General features: G+C 52.4%; 1 protein-coding gene across 7 annotated transcripts; it reads right to left on the reverse strand.

The window, feature by feature from the left end:
• Positions 1 to 2365: 2365 nt before the first annotated feature.
• MFSD2A (major facilitator superfamily domain containing 2A) lies at positions 2366 to 16503 on the reverse strand. Of its 7 annotated transcripts, none has more exons than XM_023221230.3 (14): positions 16232 to 16477; positions 14408 to 14542; positions 12805 to 12929; positions 6984 to 7107; positions 6770 to 6848; positions 6305 to 6462; positions 5646 to 5736; positions 5404 to 5525; positions 5167 to 5250; positions 4625 to 4708; positions 4419 to 4531; positions 3860 to 4003; positions 3592 to 3768; positions 2377 to 2827 (listed from the first exon to the last, which is right to left on the reverse strand). In XM_023221230.3, exons 1-14 carry the CDS (start codon positions 16322 to 16324, stop codon positions 2764 to 2766), a joined length of 1593 nt encoding a protein of 530 aa, XP_023076998.1. In that variant the 5' UTR covers positions 16325 to 16477; the 3' UTR covers positions 2377 to 2763. The 7 variants fall into 7 exon arrangements, with proteins under 7 accessions (XP_023077003.1, XP_023076998.1, XP_023076999.1 ...); XM_023221231.3 differs by having other exon boundaries at positions 2381 to 2827; positions 16238 to 16470; XM_023221233.3 differs by having other exon boundaries at positions 2381 to 2827; positions 5646 to 5730; positions 14408 to 14431; positions 16232 to 16470.
• Positions 16504 to 20329: the final 3826 nt, after the last annotated feature.

The raw sequence follows: 20329 nt of genomic DNA on the forward strand, positions 1-20329 counted from the left end.
TCGTAATCCTTACACTTCAGTCTCCCCAGTAGCTGGGATTACAGACAGAGCCATTACATCCAGCTTACAGAAATGTTTCTAAACAGGAGAGCTACTGAGTTATCTTGGACAGTTTGCAGAAAGAAAGTGAGGAGATCAAATTAAAGTCAAGGAGACCAGACAGGATACTGGTCTACTCACCCAGGTAAGAGAGCATAATGCCTGAGAAGTAATTGTAGGGACAGGAAAGAAACAAGCTTGAGTGGTTTGGAAAACTTTTTTTTTTTTTTTTTTTAGGCAGAGTCTTGCTCTGTTGCCCAGGCTGGAGTGCAATGGCATGGTCTTGGCTCTTTGCAACCTCCGCCTCCCAGGTTCAAGCCATTCTCCTGCCCTCAGCCTCCCAAGTAGCTGGGATTATAGGCATGTGCCACCACACCATGTTTTTGTTTGTTTGTTTTTTGTTTTTTTTTTTATTTTTTTTTGAGACGGGTTCTCTCTGTCCCCCAGGCTGGAATGCAGTGGCGCAATCTCAGCTCACTGCAACTGCTGCCTCCCAGGTTCAAGCGATTCTCCTGCCTCTGCCTCCCAAGTAGCTGGGATTATAGGCATGCGCCACCACGCCTGGCTAATTTTTGTATTTTTAGTAGAGATGGGGTTTCACCATGTTGGCCAGGCTGGTCTTGAACTCCTGACCTCAGGTGATCTGCCCGCCTTGGCCTCCCAAGGTGCTAGGATTACAGGCATGAGCCACTGCGCCTGGCCAAAAACTTTAATTTTTTTTTAAAGACAGGAATTGATGGTTACTGGTTAGAGTGGAGGGAGAGAGAAGGTATAAGTGGGCTTCTATAAACATTATCTCAGTGGCTCTGAGCGGGCTAGCTCCAGAGGCCAGACCAGACCCTAGGCTCCTGCTTTGCCCAGACAGCCTGACATGAGATGGCTGATGGAAAGACAGTGTGGGACTTGCTTTGGTGTTGACAAAACCACTGGGTCACCTAACAGCCTTAAGTGGTGGTTAAGAGCACAGGCACCATAGCCAACCTCGATTCAAGTATCAGCTCTTCCAGTGACTGCCCAATGACCTTGAGCAGGTTACTTAACTTTTCCCTGCGTCAGTTTCCTTATCTCTAACATGAGGATGACAATAATACCTTCCTCATAGGGAAGTTCTGACAACTATTTGAAGACTAACTGAATTCAAACTTATTACACACATGCAACCATGCCTGTTAGTAATGCTTAATGTAACTTATCAAAGTAACCTGGCAGAACTTCATCAGTAAAAATGCAGGACCCACCTCCCACCCAAAATGGAGCCCCACACTCAAGGTAAGAACCAAGCCTGAATAGCCTAAGAGCTTCTCTTGTCTGGGCCTCATTTATCTATTAGTAAAATCAGAAGATTTGACAAGTAGCTCCTGATCCTGCCAACTTTGCCTTCTTCTGATTTTGGGGGCTTGGCCTACGTGTAAGACCCAGTGGTGTGTTAGGCAAGCTCCTACCGGCTTGGAAGAGCCAACCGCTAAATGTTTAGGGAAATGTTCAAAGTAGAACAACCATGGATAACTTGAAATTGGCTATGGTAGGAGTTATTCATACCATGGAAGTCAGCCAAGTGCTCCCAACTAGGCCTTCCCCACCACCCTGTTTCCTACTGGAGGTGTTTGTTTCTTGTCACCAGTGCGTCTGTGGTCAAATCCTCCCTCATCTGATACACACATCCAGCAGGTACATTCTCACCTTTGAATACCATCAGTAACAGTTGTGGAGAAAGAACCACAGGTCTCCAGGGACCCCACAGGCCTCCAGCCCTGCCAGCCCTGCAGGCTCAGGCATGCAGCAGGCAGGAAGCACAGTGTACAGGCACACCCAGAGCAAGCGTCTGCCTGCCGATCCCCTGGTCATTCTCAGACACAGGGAAGTAGACGGTGGTGATTACGGTACTGGAGTCTTTACAGAGTTGGGATAAAATTCCAATTAGGTCACTCAAGGCTGTGTGACTTTAGCTAAATCCCTCTCTACACTAGGGTGTTCTTAGCAAAAGGCCAGGTGCAGTGACTCACACCTGTAATCCCACTACTTTGGGAGGCTAATGCAGGAGGATTTCTTGAGTCCATCGGGAAGGACTGGCCTGGGCAATATAGTGAGACCTCCATCTCTACAAAAAAATCTAAAAATCAGCCAGGCGTGGTGGTGCATGCCTGTAGTCCCAGCTACTCGGGAGGGTAAAGCAGAAAGAAGGATTGCCTGAGCTGAGGTTGCGCCACTGCACTCCAGCCACAACTTCAGACATGTTTGCCCCCACCCAGTAGCACCTGGGGCTCCGTGTGTTCTCCAACAGAGTCTTAAGGCAGAAGGGCTCAGTGAGTGGCTGAGGACACAGACAGAGACAAGCAGCTGTTTTCCAGCTTTTATGAAAATTAATAACATTAATAGCTCACAGACATATACATACACACACATTGCTATGTACACAGTCATTAAGTTATTAATTAGACTCTGTAAAAAAAGGTTTCTACATTAGTGTTCCGGGCTAGGCCCGGTCAGTCCTTGGCATATTCACAGTGGCAACCCCCGGGCTTTGCCTCACGGGCGGGCAGAGGGGAGGCAGGAGGCCACAGAGCAGCCAGCCCCATGGTGAGCACAGCAAGGGTCCTGGGCGCCCTCCTTGAGTCTTCAGTTCCCTTCCTAGCACCTGCAGTCCAGCTGCTCAGCAAGCCGGCAGACAGGTCCTGATCCCTCCTGTGGCCTTCCGCATGGTGGCTTTGGGCAACGTGGCGGGCCCTAGAGGATGCTAGCCAGCTCTGTGGAGTCTGTTTCTGAGCAGCCAGAGCTGCTGGCCTCGTCCCTGCAAGAGCCAGAGGAGATGGGTTGGAGGAAGCATCCATCCTTACCCCTCCCCAGCCCCACCTGCTTGCTTCCTTCCTCACGTGATCTCGGCCCTACTGTCGGACTAAAATGAACCACAGGACACAGAGTTTGCTCACTCCCACTTTCAACTGTTGGTTGGTCTGTTTACTGTCCTTGCTACACACAGGGTACTGCAAACCCCAGAACTACGCTCTCGCCTGGGCTGGTTGACGGGCTGGCATGACTCCCTCCACCCTGCCCACTGGTTTCCCCAGATGCAGGGTTCAGGCCACACTCGAGGTCCTATATGCCAGGAGGCTGATGAAGAGCGCAGTCTCTGGAGTCGGAATGCGGAGGCTCAAACCCCATCTCCGCCCCTTTCAGCTGGGTCAGCCACTCTTCCTGCTGAAACCTCAGCTTCTTCACCTGCAGCGGGGGAACCCTAAGAACCTGATATTTAGGGTTGTTGGAGGGATATGGGAGGTCATGGATGCATGCGTCCTATAACAAGCTCCTTAAGGGCAGAGATTTTTGTCTTGTTCACTAGAGCAATCAATGCCTAGCACATAGTAGGCAGCCAGCATGTATTTGTTGGATAAAGGTAAGACCACTTAACAGAGTGCCTGGTGCATACTTAAGTGTTAGAGCTGTCCAGAGAAGATGTGTGGGGGGTGAGTCTGGACTTGGCCACAGGAGACGCAAATTGAGGGTTTAGAGGCAACCACGTCCCCTCCTCCAGCATCCCGTCCCCTCCCCACTCACCTCAGTGCCTGCAGGGCCTTCTTGTTCTGCCGCCGCCTCTCCTCATCGATGGGGTACAGTTTGAAGAGCAACAGGCCCAGCAGGATGAGAACTATGGGAGCCATGGTCACGAGCATGTTCAGTGTAAACTTGACACGTTCCGGCTGCGAGCAGCCACGGGTCTGGTACCCTGCAAAGCTATGGGACCCAGGGGGCAGGAGAACGGTGAAGATGGGGCACCTGGGGCCTGGTCCCGCCCAGTCCCGCCCCAGGTCCCCACCCCACTCACTCCAGACTGAGGGTGGAAATGCCCAGTGACACTCCAGAGGCAAACTTGGTGAAGAAGACATAGAAGGAGAAGAAGATGGGCTCGGTTCCATGGAAGTGAGGCTGCTTCAGATGGAAGTCGTCAATGACGTCAGGCAGCATGGACCTGCGCAGGGCAGTGACAGCCATGAGGACCAACCCACTTAACAGGCCTCTGTGTTGATGAGAAGAGGTGGCCCTCTGGAAGCTTCAGTACCATGGGTACACAGCTCAGTGAGGAGCTGGCACCTTCACATGAATAAGAAAAGGCCTCTTGCTCTAAGAGGAAGTAGCCCAGCCTGGAGGTGCTCAGCATGGCAAGTGGAGCTCCTGCCAGATTATAGCCCCCATTTTTCACTCTGACTAGGTGTTCTTGCAAAGCTCACTACCTGTACAACTGTACAGGACAGACCTCCCTCACTCCTAACCTGGACCCACAGAATGACCTGTGGGAGAACACCCCATAGAACTCTCCCCAAGGAGCTTCAAAACTGAGGACTAGGGGCTGGAGATAACCGAGGAGGGGGCCTGTATATACCTACCAGGGTAGTAAGAAGGCAGCTGCCACACTGATGCCAGCTGCCACAGCTACCACATATGTGATGATGAGGTTACTCTCCATGAGGGCCACCAAGACGAGAAATGGCACCGCTGACTAGGGAAGGGGGTGCAGGAAGATGACTCAGCTGGGAGGTTCCCCCCAGACATCCCCAACTCAACCCAGGATCTGCTCTTCAACCCCACTCACTGAGATCCCAATATATACAGCTGTCTTCTTGCCAAACCGGGTCAGGAACCACTGCCAGATGGGAATGGTGAAAGTGGCTGAGAGCTGTGGACAGACAAAGAGGGTTAAAGGGAGGTGCTTTAGAGCCACAGAGCCCTTCCTGCCCTTCCCAGAACCCCAAAGGGGCTCCCGGCCCTGCCCAAGAGCAGCCAGATGACATCATATGGGCAGCAACAAGATGACAGGCACCTTCGATGGTTCCCAGGGGAGCTCAGAGCTGGTCCAGGCCCACCTCGTCCGCTGCCCTCTCAAACCTCTGAGCCAAGTTCCTGGTGTCCTCACCCTTGCTTTTGCTGTGCTCGCTATTCAAACATCCAACCTTAAACTCTTTATTTCACAGTCCTACCTACGCAAGGTCCAACCAAATATCCTGAGAAGCCTCCCTCATCCTTTCATGACCTTGGGCCAGCCTGAGAAACATCCTCTGCCTATTCCAAGAACCATTCCACAGCCTGTGCCACTTCAGCCCAGGCTGCCCGCCCTTGCTCAGGTCCCACACTCACCATGATGGCCAGGAGTAGATTCTGGAATTCATTGCGGAAGCCCAAGGTGTAGGTGCAAAACAAGACAAAGTTCCCCTCCACCAGCTGGGCATGGGGAAAGGTAGGGAAGGAAACGCAAGGAAGGAGGTGATGTTGGGGCTGAGCCTCCCCAAGACATCCCCCATGCTCCAGAGACCTCTGCTCACCCCCTTCCCATTACACCCCCTTCTCAAGGAAGCATGTCAGACCCCCACTCACCATGAAAGCCAAGGAGGTGAAGAGGAAGCCGGTAATAAGCTTGATGTATGGGCCGTGGCTCATGACCAGCCGTAGGCCCCGGAAGTAGGCGATCGGCTCAGCCTGCTGGGCTTCATAGGGTTCTGGGGGCCAGAGGGGACAGTGAGGAAGGAGCAGAGGCCCCTCCCAAAAGCCTGAGGGCCAGGCAGAAAGACGCAGTTGCCCATGCTGAGGCCTGCACCCCTTCCCAGGCACCCCCTTACCTCTCTGCTCCCGCACGCCCAGGGTCAGGATGACAGCACAGATTACATAGATACAGACAATAACCCCCGCTGCCAGCAGGTATGCCTTTTGCTATAAGGAGGTGAAGGCGACATACAAGGATGGTCAGTTTGAGCTCATCCCAGCACCCCAGTTCCAGCAGCCCCATTCAGTGATCTTGGGCCAGTAGCCAGTCGCCTCCCCTCTGGGAGCCTCCTGTCTCCTTGTGTGAAACGGGAGGATCACCCCAGGCCTGCTGTTGCTTCCCAAGACTGGACAGTTAAGATTCACAACATGCTCAGAAACCAGGCTGGTTGAGTGCGGCCCTCACACCTGTAATCCCAGGAGTTTGAGACCAGCCTGGGCAACTCTACAAATAATAATAAAAAAGAAACCAGGCTGCGGAGTCTGACAGCCCAGAATTCAAATCTTCCCAAATCTCTGCAATTCACTAACTTTATGACTCTGGGCAACTTATTCAGCCTCTCTAAGCTTCAGTTTCCTGTTCTGCAAAGTAGGTATATTGGGTCTATCAATTGTTATATATATCAAATGCCCAACATTTACTTAATAAACACTAGCTGTTACTATCTTTAGGATGACTACAAAGCACCTCATTGCTCCTTATCTCCCCAAATCCCTGCCCTGCCCGGGGCCTCACCGTTTCTCTGTGTGAGGTGGTGCCATGTGTATGGTTGGCACTTTGTGAAGCCACTGTAGAGTTATTGAGGTCCTGGAAACAAGGCGTGTCTGCTTGGCCCACGATCTGCCCCTGGATCGCCGTGCCCAGCACTGTGCCCAGCACTTCCACAGTCATCCCTGGCAGGAGAAAAGGAGGTGTTTCGGAGGGTCCTCATGGGTCGTGGGCCCAGGGAGGAAGGTCAAATGGGTGGGAGCCTAGCTGTAGCTCCAGGCAGGGTGGGTAGAGGTAGTGGGGTAGGTGACATCTCGGTCCAAACACATATGCACCTCTCCAGGTCTCATCTGAGCAATAAGGGGATTGAGTTGTTTTTAAGATGGTTTCACACCCACACTCTAGAGCAGAGCAAAGAGCTGGACCCGCAAGGGAAGAAGTGTGGCTGGAGGGTCCCTGGAGGGTGGGGTTAGGTGGGTTGGGGAGACTCACGATAGGCGGTGGCAGAATCCCGCTCAGTCTGCTCGGTGCTGATGAACATGGTGAGAGCCGAGTAGGGAACATGGAAACACTGGCATGGAAGACAGGCCATTGCCCAGTCAGGCAGGTGGACACACCAATGTAGCTTCCGGTACCAACCCTGGGGGCCCCAAGTACTGCCCTCCTCCCGGCCCCCAGAGACACCAGAGGAGGTACCCACACTCACCGTGACCATCGTCTCAAAGAGGCAATAGAAAAGCAGGTACCAATAGGTCTGGCCGTGTGGGAAGTCGGGCACGAACCAGATGAGGAAGTAGGAGATGACGGCCAGGGGCGTGGAGAAGATGATCCTGAGGAAGAGGAGGGTGTGAGTAGAGGCTACAGGATGGAAGCTGGAGGCTGGAGCCCAGGAGCCAGAGCCAGCCAAGACTGCTGTGCCTCACAGGGTCCCCACAGGGAAGGAAGCTAAGCTCTTCCTTCCTTCCCCATACTCCTGCCATCCACCCATCCTAGGCCTCTGGGAAGAGGCTGATGGCCAAGCCTGGAATGGCAGATGGGAACTGGGCCCCCAGACCAAAATCCCAGGCATGGAGTGTGAGGTCAGACCCTGAGTCTACTCCAGAGGCACCAGCCTCTAATGGGCTGAGAGAGGTAGGACGGGAGTCCAAGACCTCAGGTGGCTGGGCAAGGAGGCGGAGAGAAGGAGCAGCCCCGTCCCCCATGTTCTCACACAGATACTCATCAACCACACACACACCCCCCATTCTCACACACACACCCCATTCACACACACACCCCATTCACACACACCCATCATTCAAACACACACCCCATTCACACACACACCCCACATTCACACACACACACCCCATTCACACACACTCATACCCCATTCTCACACACACACCCCATTCACACACACCCATACCCCATTCTCACATACACACCCCATTCACACACACCCATCATTCAAACACACACACCCCATTCACACACACACCCCATTCTCACATACCCCCATTCATACACATCCCACATTCACACACACCCCCATTCACACACACCCCCATTCACACACACCCCCATTCACACACACATACCCCATTCACACACGCACCCATTTACACACACACACACACACACAGAGAAGCTGGCATGATGGGGAGAGGCCAGCTCCAAGCAAAGGAGAACTGAAGGCCTAGGTGGGCAAACGTCTGTCTTCCCTGTGTGAGTTCCACACCATCACAAGGGGTTAGACCGCAGGATGGACTAACTTCATGGCATCAGTACAGCAAGGCAGCACAGGCCATGGTAAAGAGAAAGGCCTTTGAGCCACTCTTCAGGGATTCCATTCTAGCTCCACCAACTAACTATAAAACTCAGTCTTGGGAGTTATTTAAATTATCTGAAGCTCGTTTCCTCATTTCCTCATAAGTTCCAACTATGGGCTGGGCGCTATTCTAATTACTTAGGATAACCAGAGAACAGATACAAAATCATTGCCCTTGTGGAACTTACATACTAGTTGGCAAACAGAAATTTGACATAATTTAAAAGTTATGTATACCATTCCATTCAACCTTCATAAGGAATAAAATTCTGACACACGCTACAACATAGATGAAACTTGAGGACATTAAGTCAAGGAAAATCAGCCAGATGCAAAAAGATAAATATTGTATAATTTTACTCATGAGGTACCTAGAGTGGTCAAATTCATGAAGAAAGTTGAATAGTGGTTGCTAGGGGATGTGGGGAGGGGGGAGTGGGGAGTTAGTGTCTAATAGGTACAGAGCTTCACTTTGGAAGGATGTAATGGATGGATGGTGGTGACAAAGTGAATGTACTTAGGCTGGGCGCGGTGGCTTATGCCTGTAATCCCAGCACTTTGGGATACCGAGGCGAGTGGATCACCTGAGGTCAGGAGTTCAAGACCAGCCTGCCCAACATGGCGAAACCCCCATCTCTACTAAAAGTACTAAAAATTAGCTGGGTGTGGTGGCACACACCTGTAGTCCCAGCTCTTCGGGAGGCTGAAGCAGGAGAATCACCTGAACCTGGGAGGCGGAGGTTACAGTGAGCCAAGATCGTGCCACTGCACTCCAGCCTGGTGACAGAGTGAGGCCCTGTCTCAAACAAACAAACTCCTTGATTATTACATCCTTAATGTGGAATGTTAAAACTGCACTGCCCAAAAAACAAATATTAGAAAACCGACAGGTTAGTATCCCCGCTGTACCAAAAACAAAAACAAAAAACCGAAGTGAATGTACTTAATGCCACTGAACTATACACTTAAAAATGGCTATAATGGCAGTGGCACATGCCTGTTGTCCCAGCTACTTGGGAAACTGAGGCAAGAGGATTGCTTTTCCCCAGGAGTTTGAGTCCAGCCTGTGCAACATAGCAAGACTCTGTCTTGTAAACATTTTTTTAAGGTTATGGTCAACTATATGTTACATGTACTTTATCACAGTTTTACAAAAGTGTTATATAACGTGTTAGGAGATGAGTGCTATGAAGAAAAGAAGTAAAGCTGGCTCCAGGGGCTTAGAATAAGGATGCAGTTCACAACTGAGTGGACAGGGTAGGCCTTACTGAGAAGTTGGCATCCATGCCAAGGCCAGAATGAGAGGAGAGAATTGGCCTTTTAGACATCTGAGGCAGGAGTGGGCCAGGCAAAGGGAATAGTCAGTGCAAAGGCCTTCGGATAGGTACATATCAGCAGGTCTGAGGAAGAGCAAGGCTAGGAGGGCTGGAGTGAAGAGAACGGGGAGATAGAATTAGGAGATGAGGAGGGAGTGGAAATGGAACTCCTGAAAGGCCATTGTACGTGCCTTGGCTCTAGTTCACAGGATGGAAGTAACTTTGAGACTTGGTTGATAGTAAAATGTCAAACAGTGTTTGGGACACTAAGTGCTATAATGATCACATCAGGGAAGCCCAGCAGGAGAGTTGGCATGCGTAACTAATGCAGGCCACACCAGGGGAGCTGCGGAAAGCCCTGGGCTGGGGAGGAGACCTCAGGCCCAGCTGTTGCAGCCTCCCCATGGGACCCTGCTTGACACCTAGTCTCTCACACAGTGGCCTTGAGAACTCCAGAGAAAGTGACTGTCAAAGTCTTTCTGACTTGGCCAGGAATGGTGGCTCACACCTGTAATCCCAGCACTTCAGGAGGCTGAAGCAGGAATATTGCTTGAGGCTGGGAGTTTAAGACCAGTCTGGGAAACATAGCAAGACCCCATCTCTATGCGTGTGTGTGTGTGTGTTTTAATTAAAAAAAGGAAAAGGGGCGGGCACAGTGGCTCATGCCTATAATCCCAGCACTTTGGGAGGCCGAGGCAGGCAGATCACGAGGTCAGGAGATCAAGACCATCCTGGCTAACACGGTGAAACCCCATCTCTACTAAAAGTAAAAAAATTAGCCGGACATGGTGGTGGGTACCTGTAGTCCCAGCTACTCAGGAGGCTGAGGCAGGAGAATGGTGTGAACCCGGGAGGCAGAGCTTGTAGTGAGCTGAGATCGCACCATTGCACTCTAGCCTGGGCGACAGAGCGAGACTCCAACTCCAAAAAAGAAAGGGAAAAGAAAAGTCTTCCTGATCTCAAGAAGAGGATTTAAATGTAGACTCAGAACAGGGGCTGCCCTGAGGCCCAGGAGGAGAGAGGGCTACATGGCTCACAAACCCTGACAGACCCAGTTTCTTCCTAGACTGAAAGGAAAGGGGGTTCCAGGTCTCCAGGCCTGGCCTGAGGAGGGCTCAGATGGTATGGATGGGGAGGTCTGGCCAGGGGTGGTAGCTCCTGCCTTTAATCCCAGCACTTAGGGAGGCAGAGACAGGAGAATAGCTTGAGCCCAGGAGTTTGAGACCAGCCTGAGCAACATAGCCAGAACCCATTCTCCACAAAAAGGAAAAAAAGTTTGCACACCAGCCTTCAGCCCACAAGCCATCCCACGTGCACGCATACACAGGCACCATCAGACACAGAAGCACATGCACAAAGGCACCTGCTAGATCGGAAACTGGCCTGAAGGGCCCCCAGTGACTTCCCCAAGCTGGCTGCCACACCTGCCCAGCAAGAGTCGCTCAGTTCCTACACGCCACAGGGAGGGCCTGCCCACCTCCACCTCTCCTGAATCTGTCTCCTCAGGGAACAGGAGCTCCTCATCAGCCTTTATCAAACACTCCATCCTCTGCTTACAGGCAGCTGAGCAGCTGCTGCTGAGGAACCCAGTGTGACTGGGAGTAACCCGGCCTTCAGCCACCATGCCTGGGATTAGCCGCCTCCCATTGGCTGGGCCTCATGAGGCGATGTGGCAGCAGAGCCTCGCCTTCTACTGGCTGCCAGGGAGGTGGGCACAGGGCCAAGTCTCCTGGGCTGGCGCCGGGGGAGCCCTGAGCAGCCTGCACAGGTAAGGCAGGCTGTCCTGCCCCCGGCCCTGAAGACTGGATCAAAGGCTCCAACCTGGGCCTTAGCCAGGGACTGGCAGGATTGGGGTGGGTGGGGGGCCTCGTGGGAAAGGAAGCTGTAGTGGGGGAAGGGGTTGCGGGAAGAGCTTTGAAGGCCGGAGGCCAGGTATGGGCGCCCCTGGGGCAGGAAGGCGCCCACTTAAGCCTGGATGGGCTGGAGATGAAAGGGGTATGCCCCCCCACGCCCTGAAGCAGGATGTCCTGGAGGGAACCAGAGTCCCCGCCTGACAGCCTATCCTGTATGGCTCCCCTGCCGTCTGATCCATGGCACCACCTCCCCCTACTTTGCCCCACAGCCTGAAACTGAGTAGCACAGGCTTCGTACCAAGGGAAAAGGTAATTTACGTCATCCAAGGTGCCAAAGGTTATGGGTTTGCTACCCCATTCCGGGTATTACCCCATCCCCTGCTCTGCCAGGAGCCACCCTGAAGGGGGCCAAATTATATGTCACTGTGCTGTTGGATGGTGCCACAGGGAGGCAGAGATGCAGCAGGCTGGGCCTGAAGTCCAACTCCCAGCCCAGGATTCTGCAGTTCACCTGGTGTGGCCTGTACTAGGGACCACATGCCAGCTCTCCTGTTGAGCATCCCTGATGTGGTCATCATAGCGCTTAGTGTCCCAAGGACTGCTTGGTATTTTAATATCAACTTATTTAAGTCTCAAAATTACATCAACCTTATGAAGTAGAATTCAGCCAGGCACTATTCTAAGAATGTCAAAAATAATAATAATAATAATCCAGCACAACTCTGTGAGATAGACATAATTAATACCCCCATTTTATAGAGGAAGAAACTTGATACTCAGAGATGTGAAGTGGCTCAGCTCTAAGTAGAGAAATTGGGATTTAAAGCCAGGCAGGGGCCGGGCGTAGTGGCTCACACCTGTAATCCTAACACTTTGGGAGGCTGAGGTGGGAGGACACCTTGAGCCCAGGAATTCAAGGCCAGCCTAGGCAACATAGTGGGACGCTGTCTCTACAAATAATAATTTTAAAAGATTAGCAGGTGTAGTGGCACGTGCCTGTAGTCCCAGCTACTCGAGAGGCTGAGGTGGAAGGATCACTGGGGCCCGGGAGTTCCAGGCTACAGTGAGTTATGATCACACCACTGCACTCCAGCCTGGGTGACAGAGGGAGATCCTGTCTCAAGAAAAAAAGGAAGAGAGAAAGAGAGAGAGAGAGAAAGAAAGAGAGAAAATAAAATAAGCCCAGGCAGGCTGGCTCCAGAGTACAACTGCTTAGCCACTCTGAAGTACTACCTCGGCCACTGTGGGAAGTGATAGAGTGGGAGAATTCAGAATTCCAGCTTCACCAAGGGGAATGAGCGGACCCTGGGAAGGAATGAGGCCTGAGCTGCCCAGCCTAGCACTTTGGCTGGCCTGGAAATGGACTGGCTGAGCATGCCAGTGCCCATGCTCAGGGTAGCTGATGCCTCGGATGGGGTTTCGACACCCTTGGACTTTTAACTCCTTCTCCTCACCCCCCAGCCTGTGACAAGACAGAGAGAAGGAACAAGGAGAGGATATGCTGGAAGTCCTGTCTTGTGCCACCTCAGAGGAACATCTTCTACTCACCAGGGCATAAGGCGACCCAGGCAGGTCCAGGAGGATTTGCTGATGCAGAAGCCCACCAGGGGGTCTGTGATGGCATCCCAGGCTCGGCCCACAAACAGGATGATGGAGGCAGAAAAAGGGCCCACCTGGAATGGGGAGAAGCAAAAGACAACTTCCTCATCCTTCTACTCACCTCAGCTCTCGCTGGTAGGCAGAAGCAGAGGCTCCCTCCCTATCTCAGCCAGGATCTTGTGACCCTGAGCTGCTCCCACATGGACCTGACACATCTTTACTTGCCTTGTTAATAACGACAATAGCATTTCTCCAATAACAGTAGCACCGGGTGCCTCTACAGAAGCTTTCCCAGATCTGTCCCCTTGATTGCTTCCCTCCACTGCCCTTGAAAACATTCCCATCAATTCAAATGAATCCACAAACATTTCCTTCCCTCCCTCTCAGTCCTGAGCCCCTGACCACCTGGTATCAGAATGAGCATTCGCGGGGTGAACACAGTGTGCTTCAGTGTCCCCATCTGTATAATGGGAGTTATGAGCTCTACCTGACAGATTCAAGCTCTATCTTGGATGTGGAAAAAGAAGCCTATAGATGGTTTTTAAAAAGGGACTTGTCACTAGCCACTCAAGCTATCCCCCTCCCTTCCCCCAAACCCCCCAGGCCCTAAATACAGACTCTCCAGACTCCTCCTCATCCATCAAAGCCCTGCTACTGCTATTTCTCCGGAGAGTGGGTATTCTTCCCCATACCATAGTCTCCCCAGTCTGACCCCCCAACCCCAGCTCTAACATCCACTACAACAGGTTTATACTTTGACTGCAGGTTTCTCAAATTTATACCCCCACTCAAGGCCCAACCCATAGGAGTTACTCAAAAATTAGCTGCTGAAATTTTTTGTTCTTTCTGGAGCTCAGTATTCCCCCTCTGTAAATGGATACAACTAAGACTCGATGCTTGCCAAGTTAGATGCTACACAGAAGACAGCCGGTGCAGGAGCTCCGGTAGCCATGGCTATTCTGCCTCCCACTCTCCCATCCAGACAGAGTGAATTCTCGGGATGCCAGGCTTCTGGCCAAGGCCTCTCAATGCACAGAATAGCCCTGTTTCACCCCAAGTACCCCTCCCAGTCAAAGACCCTGTGTCCTGGGGCATTCTAACTTAGCCTAGCACCTAAGCGCCCCTCTGCTCCTCAGGTAATGGTGGGATGCATCTCGTCCACAAGCCTGGCAACAGCCATCAACCGCTGAGCCAAGCCAGCTGACTACCTCCCAGACAGGGACACAGTGTGCCAGTCTCTTCTAAGAACAGCATCCCCAGCAGGCCCCATTCTCCCTCATCCTACCGCCTACCCCTTCAGGCTCTGTTGCTCTTGCCAGGCAAGGGGGAGTTGCCAGACCTTTCCAGCAAAGACTCCTGGGGTGGAGAGACTCCCCTCCTGGATACCTTCCGGGGTCTTCTCATTTCTTGCCCACTGACTCTGAGAGGCAGCAAAGTAGGGATTTGAGGTCCCATTTCACAGATGGGGAAAACTGAGTGAACTGACCCAGGGGTGCGTAGTCTTTCCCATCTCAGGATGCTGAAGGAACCCTCGAAGGCTTAGACCACTCACCTGAGCCACATCCAATAGGTAGATCTGAAGGAAGAAACCCAGGGCACAGCCTGTCACCTGGTAGGGGGCTCCCCCAAGTGCATAGCAAAGCTTGCTGCAAACAGACAACTGTTGTTTCTTCTTTTTCGGTTCTTTCTGGGAAGAGGAGAAAAAGATGAAAGGCCCAGGTCCTGGCCTCCATCCAAGAAGGTTCCACAGGAAGGACCGTCCCTCTGGCCAACTCTACCAGAACAAACAACTCTGCTTGGACCTGTTCCTACCCAAGAGATCCCACCTTTTTTTTTTTTTTTTTTTTTTTTTTGAGACGTGGTCTTGCTCTGTCGCGCAGGCTGGAGTGCAGGCTGGAGTGCAGTGGCGCGATCTCGGCTCACTGCAAGCTCCACCTCCCGGGTTCACACCATTCTCCTGCCTCAGCCTCCTGAGTAACTAGAACTACAGGTGCCTGCTACCACGCCTGGCTAATTTTTTGTATTTTTTGTAGAGACGATATTTCACCGTGTTAGCCAGGATGGTCTCAATCTCCGAGATCCCACTTTCTGCATCTCCATTCTTAGGAACCTGGAAAAGGGGAATCCATACTTGTGTGAAAGTTGCCCCTAAGCCACCTCCCTCCTGGAGATTCTAAGGAAACTTATCAGCCCACCATCCCTAAAGAACTCCTCCCAAGGCCTCAGCCACTGTTCCTTTCCAAGTTTCAGGGGAAGCATGCTCCAGCAGCGGACCTGTCCCCACCTGGCACCAGCTGCCACAACCTGAAAATCCGCTTGCTGCCAAGAGCTGGCTGAGCCCAGCCCAGGCTCCCGCCCTGCCTCAGAGACAGGATTCACCTGCCTACTCCTGGTGAGTGCTCTAGAGAGCTGTGGGGGCCCGGCCCAGCTAGCTGCAGGCACAGCTGTTCCACCTATCCCAGAGCATCCCTGACCACTGTAGGCAACCAGAGCTTCAGGCAGACCCAGGAACCGTCCTGCCCTCCAGCTTCCCGACCCATCGCCCTCCATCCCCGAGCTCCTAGAGGACCTTGGAGAGGGAGGAAAGGCCTCCAGGCCTGAGCCCTCTCTGGGTGGGGCACTAGGGAGGTTGGGTTGCCCAGGGAAAGTAGATATTACTCATACATAGTAATAGCATAATTGCTCACCCAGCTCCTTCCAAGGATCAGTTAATAAAATTAAAAGGAAAAGGCAGTCACCTCCCACAAATGTATCTATTGCCTGAGATCCCTTTCTAGGGGGCCGCCTCATTTTATTTGGTCCTTCAATAAGTCCCCAGGGCTGGGGATGGGGTCGATGGTCTCGATGCGCAAAGCACCGTTCCCGCGCGAACATCCACATTCAGACAAATGCTTGAGGGATGCGGCTCCTTTAAGAGCAGAGCCCTTGTTCTTATGAATGAACTTGAGCGGCGCTAACCGCAGAGTAGAGGCGCAAGCGTACTTGGGTGAGGTGGAAGGTAGGGGATGAGAGAGATGGGGAAGCAAGCGGAGTTTCCCAGATTTCTGGAGTCATTTCTGGCGTATGGGGTGGCAAGCCCCAGCCGCTCAGCACGGAAGAATGGAAACCGGCTAGGCAGAGCCGGAATCACATGGGGCTGCCGGCAGAGCCTCTCCGCAGAGCGCGGAGTGCGGGTGAGCAAATGGGGGCGACGGCGCCCACAGCTTTTCTCCGTCACCCCCTGCCCCTGGCACCCCCAGGTCCTCTCTGGCCCGTAGGCTTCCTGTCCCAGGCTATCCCAAGGGTCCCCTGACCAGGCTGACCCCCCGACGCTCCCGATCCCCTATTTCCGCCTACTCCCTCCCCTCGCGCTCCACGCGGGGTGCCGGGCCCTCACCTTCACCTGGGCCGGGCGTTCAGTGGCTTGGAGGATGCTGGTGGGCAGCAGACCTGCCGCGGAGCCGCTCTCGGCGCCTTCTCCTTTGGCCATGACCCGCGGGCCACGCCGCCTGGCCGGGTCGACGGGATGCTCCTCTGACCCGCAGGCCGCCTCTCCTCCCAAGCTCGCGTCGTAGCAGCCTTAGCCACAGTCGCCGCGCGCTAGCCAAGCCGGCTGGCAGGCGAGGCACGCACTCTGCTGCACACCCCCTCCGCGCCTCTTATAGTTCTGCCCAGCCCTCTCGGGTGCGGCCAATCCCCGAGCCCCGCTGCCCCGCCTCCAGCCAATCCCGTCGCCCGCCTCTCCCCCGCCCTCCCCACCTCGGCCGGCGGCTCTGTGCCACCGAGCCACGTTCTCCAAGCCCCGGAACCGGCATCTGCCTGCGCTGGCTCCTAGCAATCCGAGAAGCAGGCCGCGAGACCTCCCAGACACGCGTGAGGAAACCGAGGCCCCAGGCTGAAAGTGATCTGCCCGAGGTCCCCGATCTGCCCAAGGTCCCCGAGGTCCCCAAAGTCCAACTCTCCCCGAGTCGGGCCTACCACACATGACTTCTGACCGCCAGGCCTAGGAAAGGTAGGGGCTCTGAAGCCCACTTTAAAACCTGGAGTCAGGGAGTGGCTCCGTCTCCTTGAAGCCCAGAGGATGTACGCTAACACTTTCCCTCCCGATGCCTCTCTCTCATCCCCGAAGACACACCATTCCCCCGTCCTGCCCTTGGCATCCAGGCAATAGGGAGAAAGATGAGGCAATCCAGAGGCTGCCCCCCTGCCGGCAGGGAGCTAAGCCCGGGCTACACCCACTAGTACACTATGACAACAGTGGCCTTTTATGGATAGCTTCCTCTATGCTTAATATGATCTCTTTCGGCCCTCAAAAACCACCAAGTGAGGGTGGTACTATTATTATCCCCATTTTACAGCACAGGAAAGGGAAACATGGAGAAGTGAACCAACTGTTATGTGGCAGAGCCAGGCCTGAAAGGTTTTGTCCGATTCCAAAGCAGTTGCTCTCAACAGCCCTGCTCTATCCCTCTTAGCATAAATTACAGAAGGCTGAATGGGGTGTATGTGTCTCCCCAACAAGAAGCCCTACAAGGCTCCAGAGGCACTGAGGGTTGAAACAGGGAAAGTTTTGAAAAAGACAATGCCCAGAAATGTGGTCCTCAAAAGAAGATGGGAGGGCATTAGTTTGGAACAGAAGGCAGGCACAGATGCCAGAAAAGAATAGTCTTTAATTCCAGCTCTGAGTCCCTTATGTCAATGTCACCCCAGTCTTTCCAGTTCTCTGATTAGTGAAGGGGCTGCTGGAACTCTCAAAGGCCACCCACTTGGTTCCTGTGCTCCTTAATGTCAGCCTCTTTTTTCTTTTCTTTAAATCTCCGATTGCAGAGAGGTGAGGTAAGGTATATCTGCCCCAGGATGGTCACACCGTGCTCCCTCATACACCAGCAGATCCCATCTGGGCACACAGCTCTTGGCCATTGCTGAGCAGAAGAGAGCCAAAGTAAGGCAGTGGAAAGGGAATGGCTGGCCCCATGACTCCAAGCTGTGTGACACTGTTCTGTCTCTTTTCCCCTCTCCAAGCTTGGTTAGCTAAGGTGTACTCTATGATCTCTTCCAGCCCCCAGATCTTCTCTCCCACAGAATCACATCATATCACAAGTAATCTGTATCCCCCTGGTAGACAATGAGCTCCTCAGGTAGGAACCACATCTTTTTCACTTCTGCATCCACACTAACTAGCTTAGGGCCTGGATTATTGTGTTCAGTGAATGAATGTTCAGTCTTCCCCTGCTAAGGTACAAGCACACAGAAGCCCATCAGGAAAAGCCCTAAGTGTCTCCATTTACTAGCTGTGCAGCTGATCCTGAACAACTCAGTTAACCTCCCCGTGTAAAATGGCGATATTAATAGTAGCTACTGGCCAGGTGCCCTGGCTCACGCCTGTAATCCCAGCACTTTGGGAGGCTGAGGCGGGTGGATCACGAAATCAGGAGTTTGAAACCAGCCTGGCCAATATGGTGAAACCCTGTCTCAACTAAAAATACAAAAATTAGCCGGGTATGGTGGGGCGCACCTGTAGTCCCAGGTACTCAGGAGGCTGAGGCAGAAGAATCGCTTGAACCCAGGAGGCGGAGGTTGCAGTGAGCCGAGATCGTGCCACTGCACTCCAGCCTGGGTGACAGAGCAAGACTCTGTCTTTAAAAAAAAAAAAAAATTAATAGTAGCTACCTAATAGATTTGTTTTGGGGATGAAACAAGAAAATGGCACAGGAAAAATTTAGCACAAGTGCCTGGGAGCTGAAACTGGGCTGGTCCCCCTCCTGGCCTGATTCCAGTCTGTCAGTGTAGCAACGCAAGATTCCAGATATGGCCTGACCAAGCCAGCACAATAGGCCTATTATTTTTTCCAGTCTGGACGCGACACATTGTTAATGCAGCCTAAGACTGCTGGGCTTCAGAGCCTTTCTCTCCCATGATTAGTTCCCATCAGGTTGTGGTCAACTAAATCATTCAGATCCTTTTCACCGGAGCTGGGGTCAAGTCAGGTCTCTCCCCCATCCTCTGCTTTCTGTAATGTCTTGAAGCTCACAACAGAACGATGTCATCTTGCTTATTCCAGCCTGTTGAAATTGTTGTGGATGCTGGTTCTATGGCTCACTGTTTTCTCTCACTCTAAATTTAGATCCATCCCTTGCAACTTCAACTCCACCAGCCATGTTGTTGGTCAGGACAGGGCCCCATAATACAGCACCAGAGACACTCACTGTCACCACTAACTGAATCAGGGCACCATCAATGCAACAGCTCCCAAATATCAAGTAGCCACTGGTATGCAGTGCAGTGTGCCCCTTAAGTGCTTTAAATATACTATGGGTTTTTTTTTTTTTTTTTTTTTAATTTTCTTTATATCTCATTTAGTTCCAACAACACCACTGGGGAGAGTCATTTTTATTACCCTCATTTTACTTATTTTTATTTCATTTTCTTAGAGATAGAGTCTTGCTCTTTCACCCAGGCTGGAGTGCAGTAGCACGCACGATCATAGCTCACTGCAGCCTTGAATTCCTCAGCTCAAGTGATATGATTAAGCTTTGTGTCCCCACTCAGATCTCACCTTGAATTGTAATCCTAATAATCACAATACTCCCGCAGTCCCCATATGTCAAGGGAGAGACCAAGTGAAGGTGACTGAATCATGGGAATGGTTTCCCCCATGCTGTTCTCATGACAGTGAGTGAGTTGTCACAAGATCTGATGGTTATATAAGGGGCTCTTCCCCCTTTGCTCAGCACTTCTCCTTCCTTCCTGCTGCTTTGTGAAAAAGATGCCAGCTGTGTGCAGTGGCTCACACCTGTAATCCCAGCACTTTAGGAGGATGAGACAGGTGGATCACTTGAGGTCAGGAGTTTGAGACCAGCCTGGCTGGCCAGGCACGGTGGCTCACACCTGTAAACCCAGCACTCTGGAAGGCCGAGGCGGGCGGATCACGAGGTCAGGAGATGGAGACCATCCTGGCTAACACATTGAAAACCCCGTCTCTACTAAAAAATACAAAAAATTAACCGGGTGTAGTGGCGGGCGCCTGCAGTCCCAGCTACTCAGGAGGCTGAGGCAGGAGAATGGCGTGAACCCAGGAGGCGGAGCTTGCAGTGAGCCAAGATCGCACCACTGCGCTTCAGCCTGGGCGACAGAGAGAGACTCTATCAAAAAAAAAAAAAAAAGAGAGACCAGCCTGGTCAACATGGTGAAATCTGTCTCTACTAAAAACACAAAAATAAACTGGGTGTGGTGGTGCGCACTTGCAGTCCCAGCTACTTGGGAGGGTGAGGCAGGAGAATCACTTGAACTCAGGAGGCGGAGGTTGCAGTGAGCCGAGATCACGCCACTGCACTCCCGCCTGGGCAACAGAGAGAGACTGTCTCAAAAAAAAAAAAAAAAAAAAAAAGATGCCTTGCGTTCCCTTCATCTTCTGCTGTAATTGAAGTTTCCTGAGGCCTCCCCAGCCATGTTGAATTGTGAGTCAATTAAACCTCTTTCCTTTATAAATTACCCA

Source organism: Piliocolobus tephrosceles, chromosome 1 (assembly GCF_002776525.5).
Source record: "Piliocolobus tephrosceles isolate RC106 chromosome 1, ASM277652v3, whole genome shotgun sequence".
Classification (NCBI taxonomy): Eukaryota; Metazoa; Chordata; class Mammalia; order Primates; family Cercopithecidae; genus Piliocolobus; species Piliocolobus tephrosceles.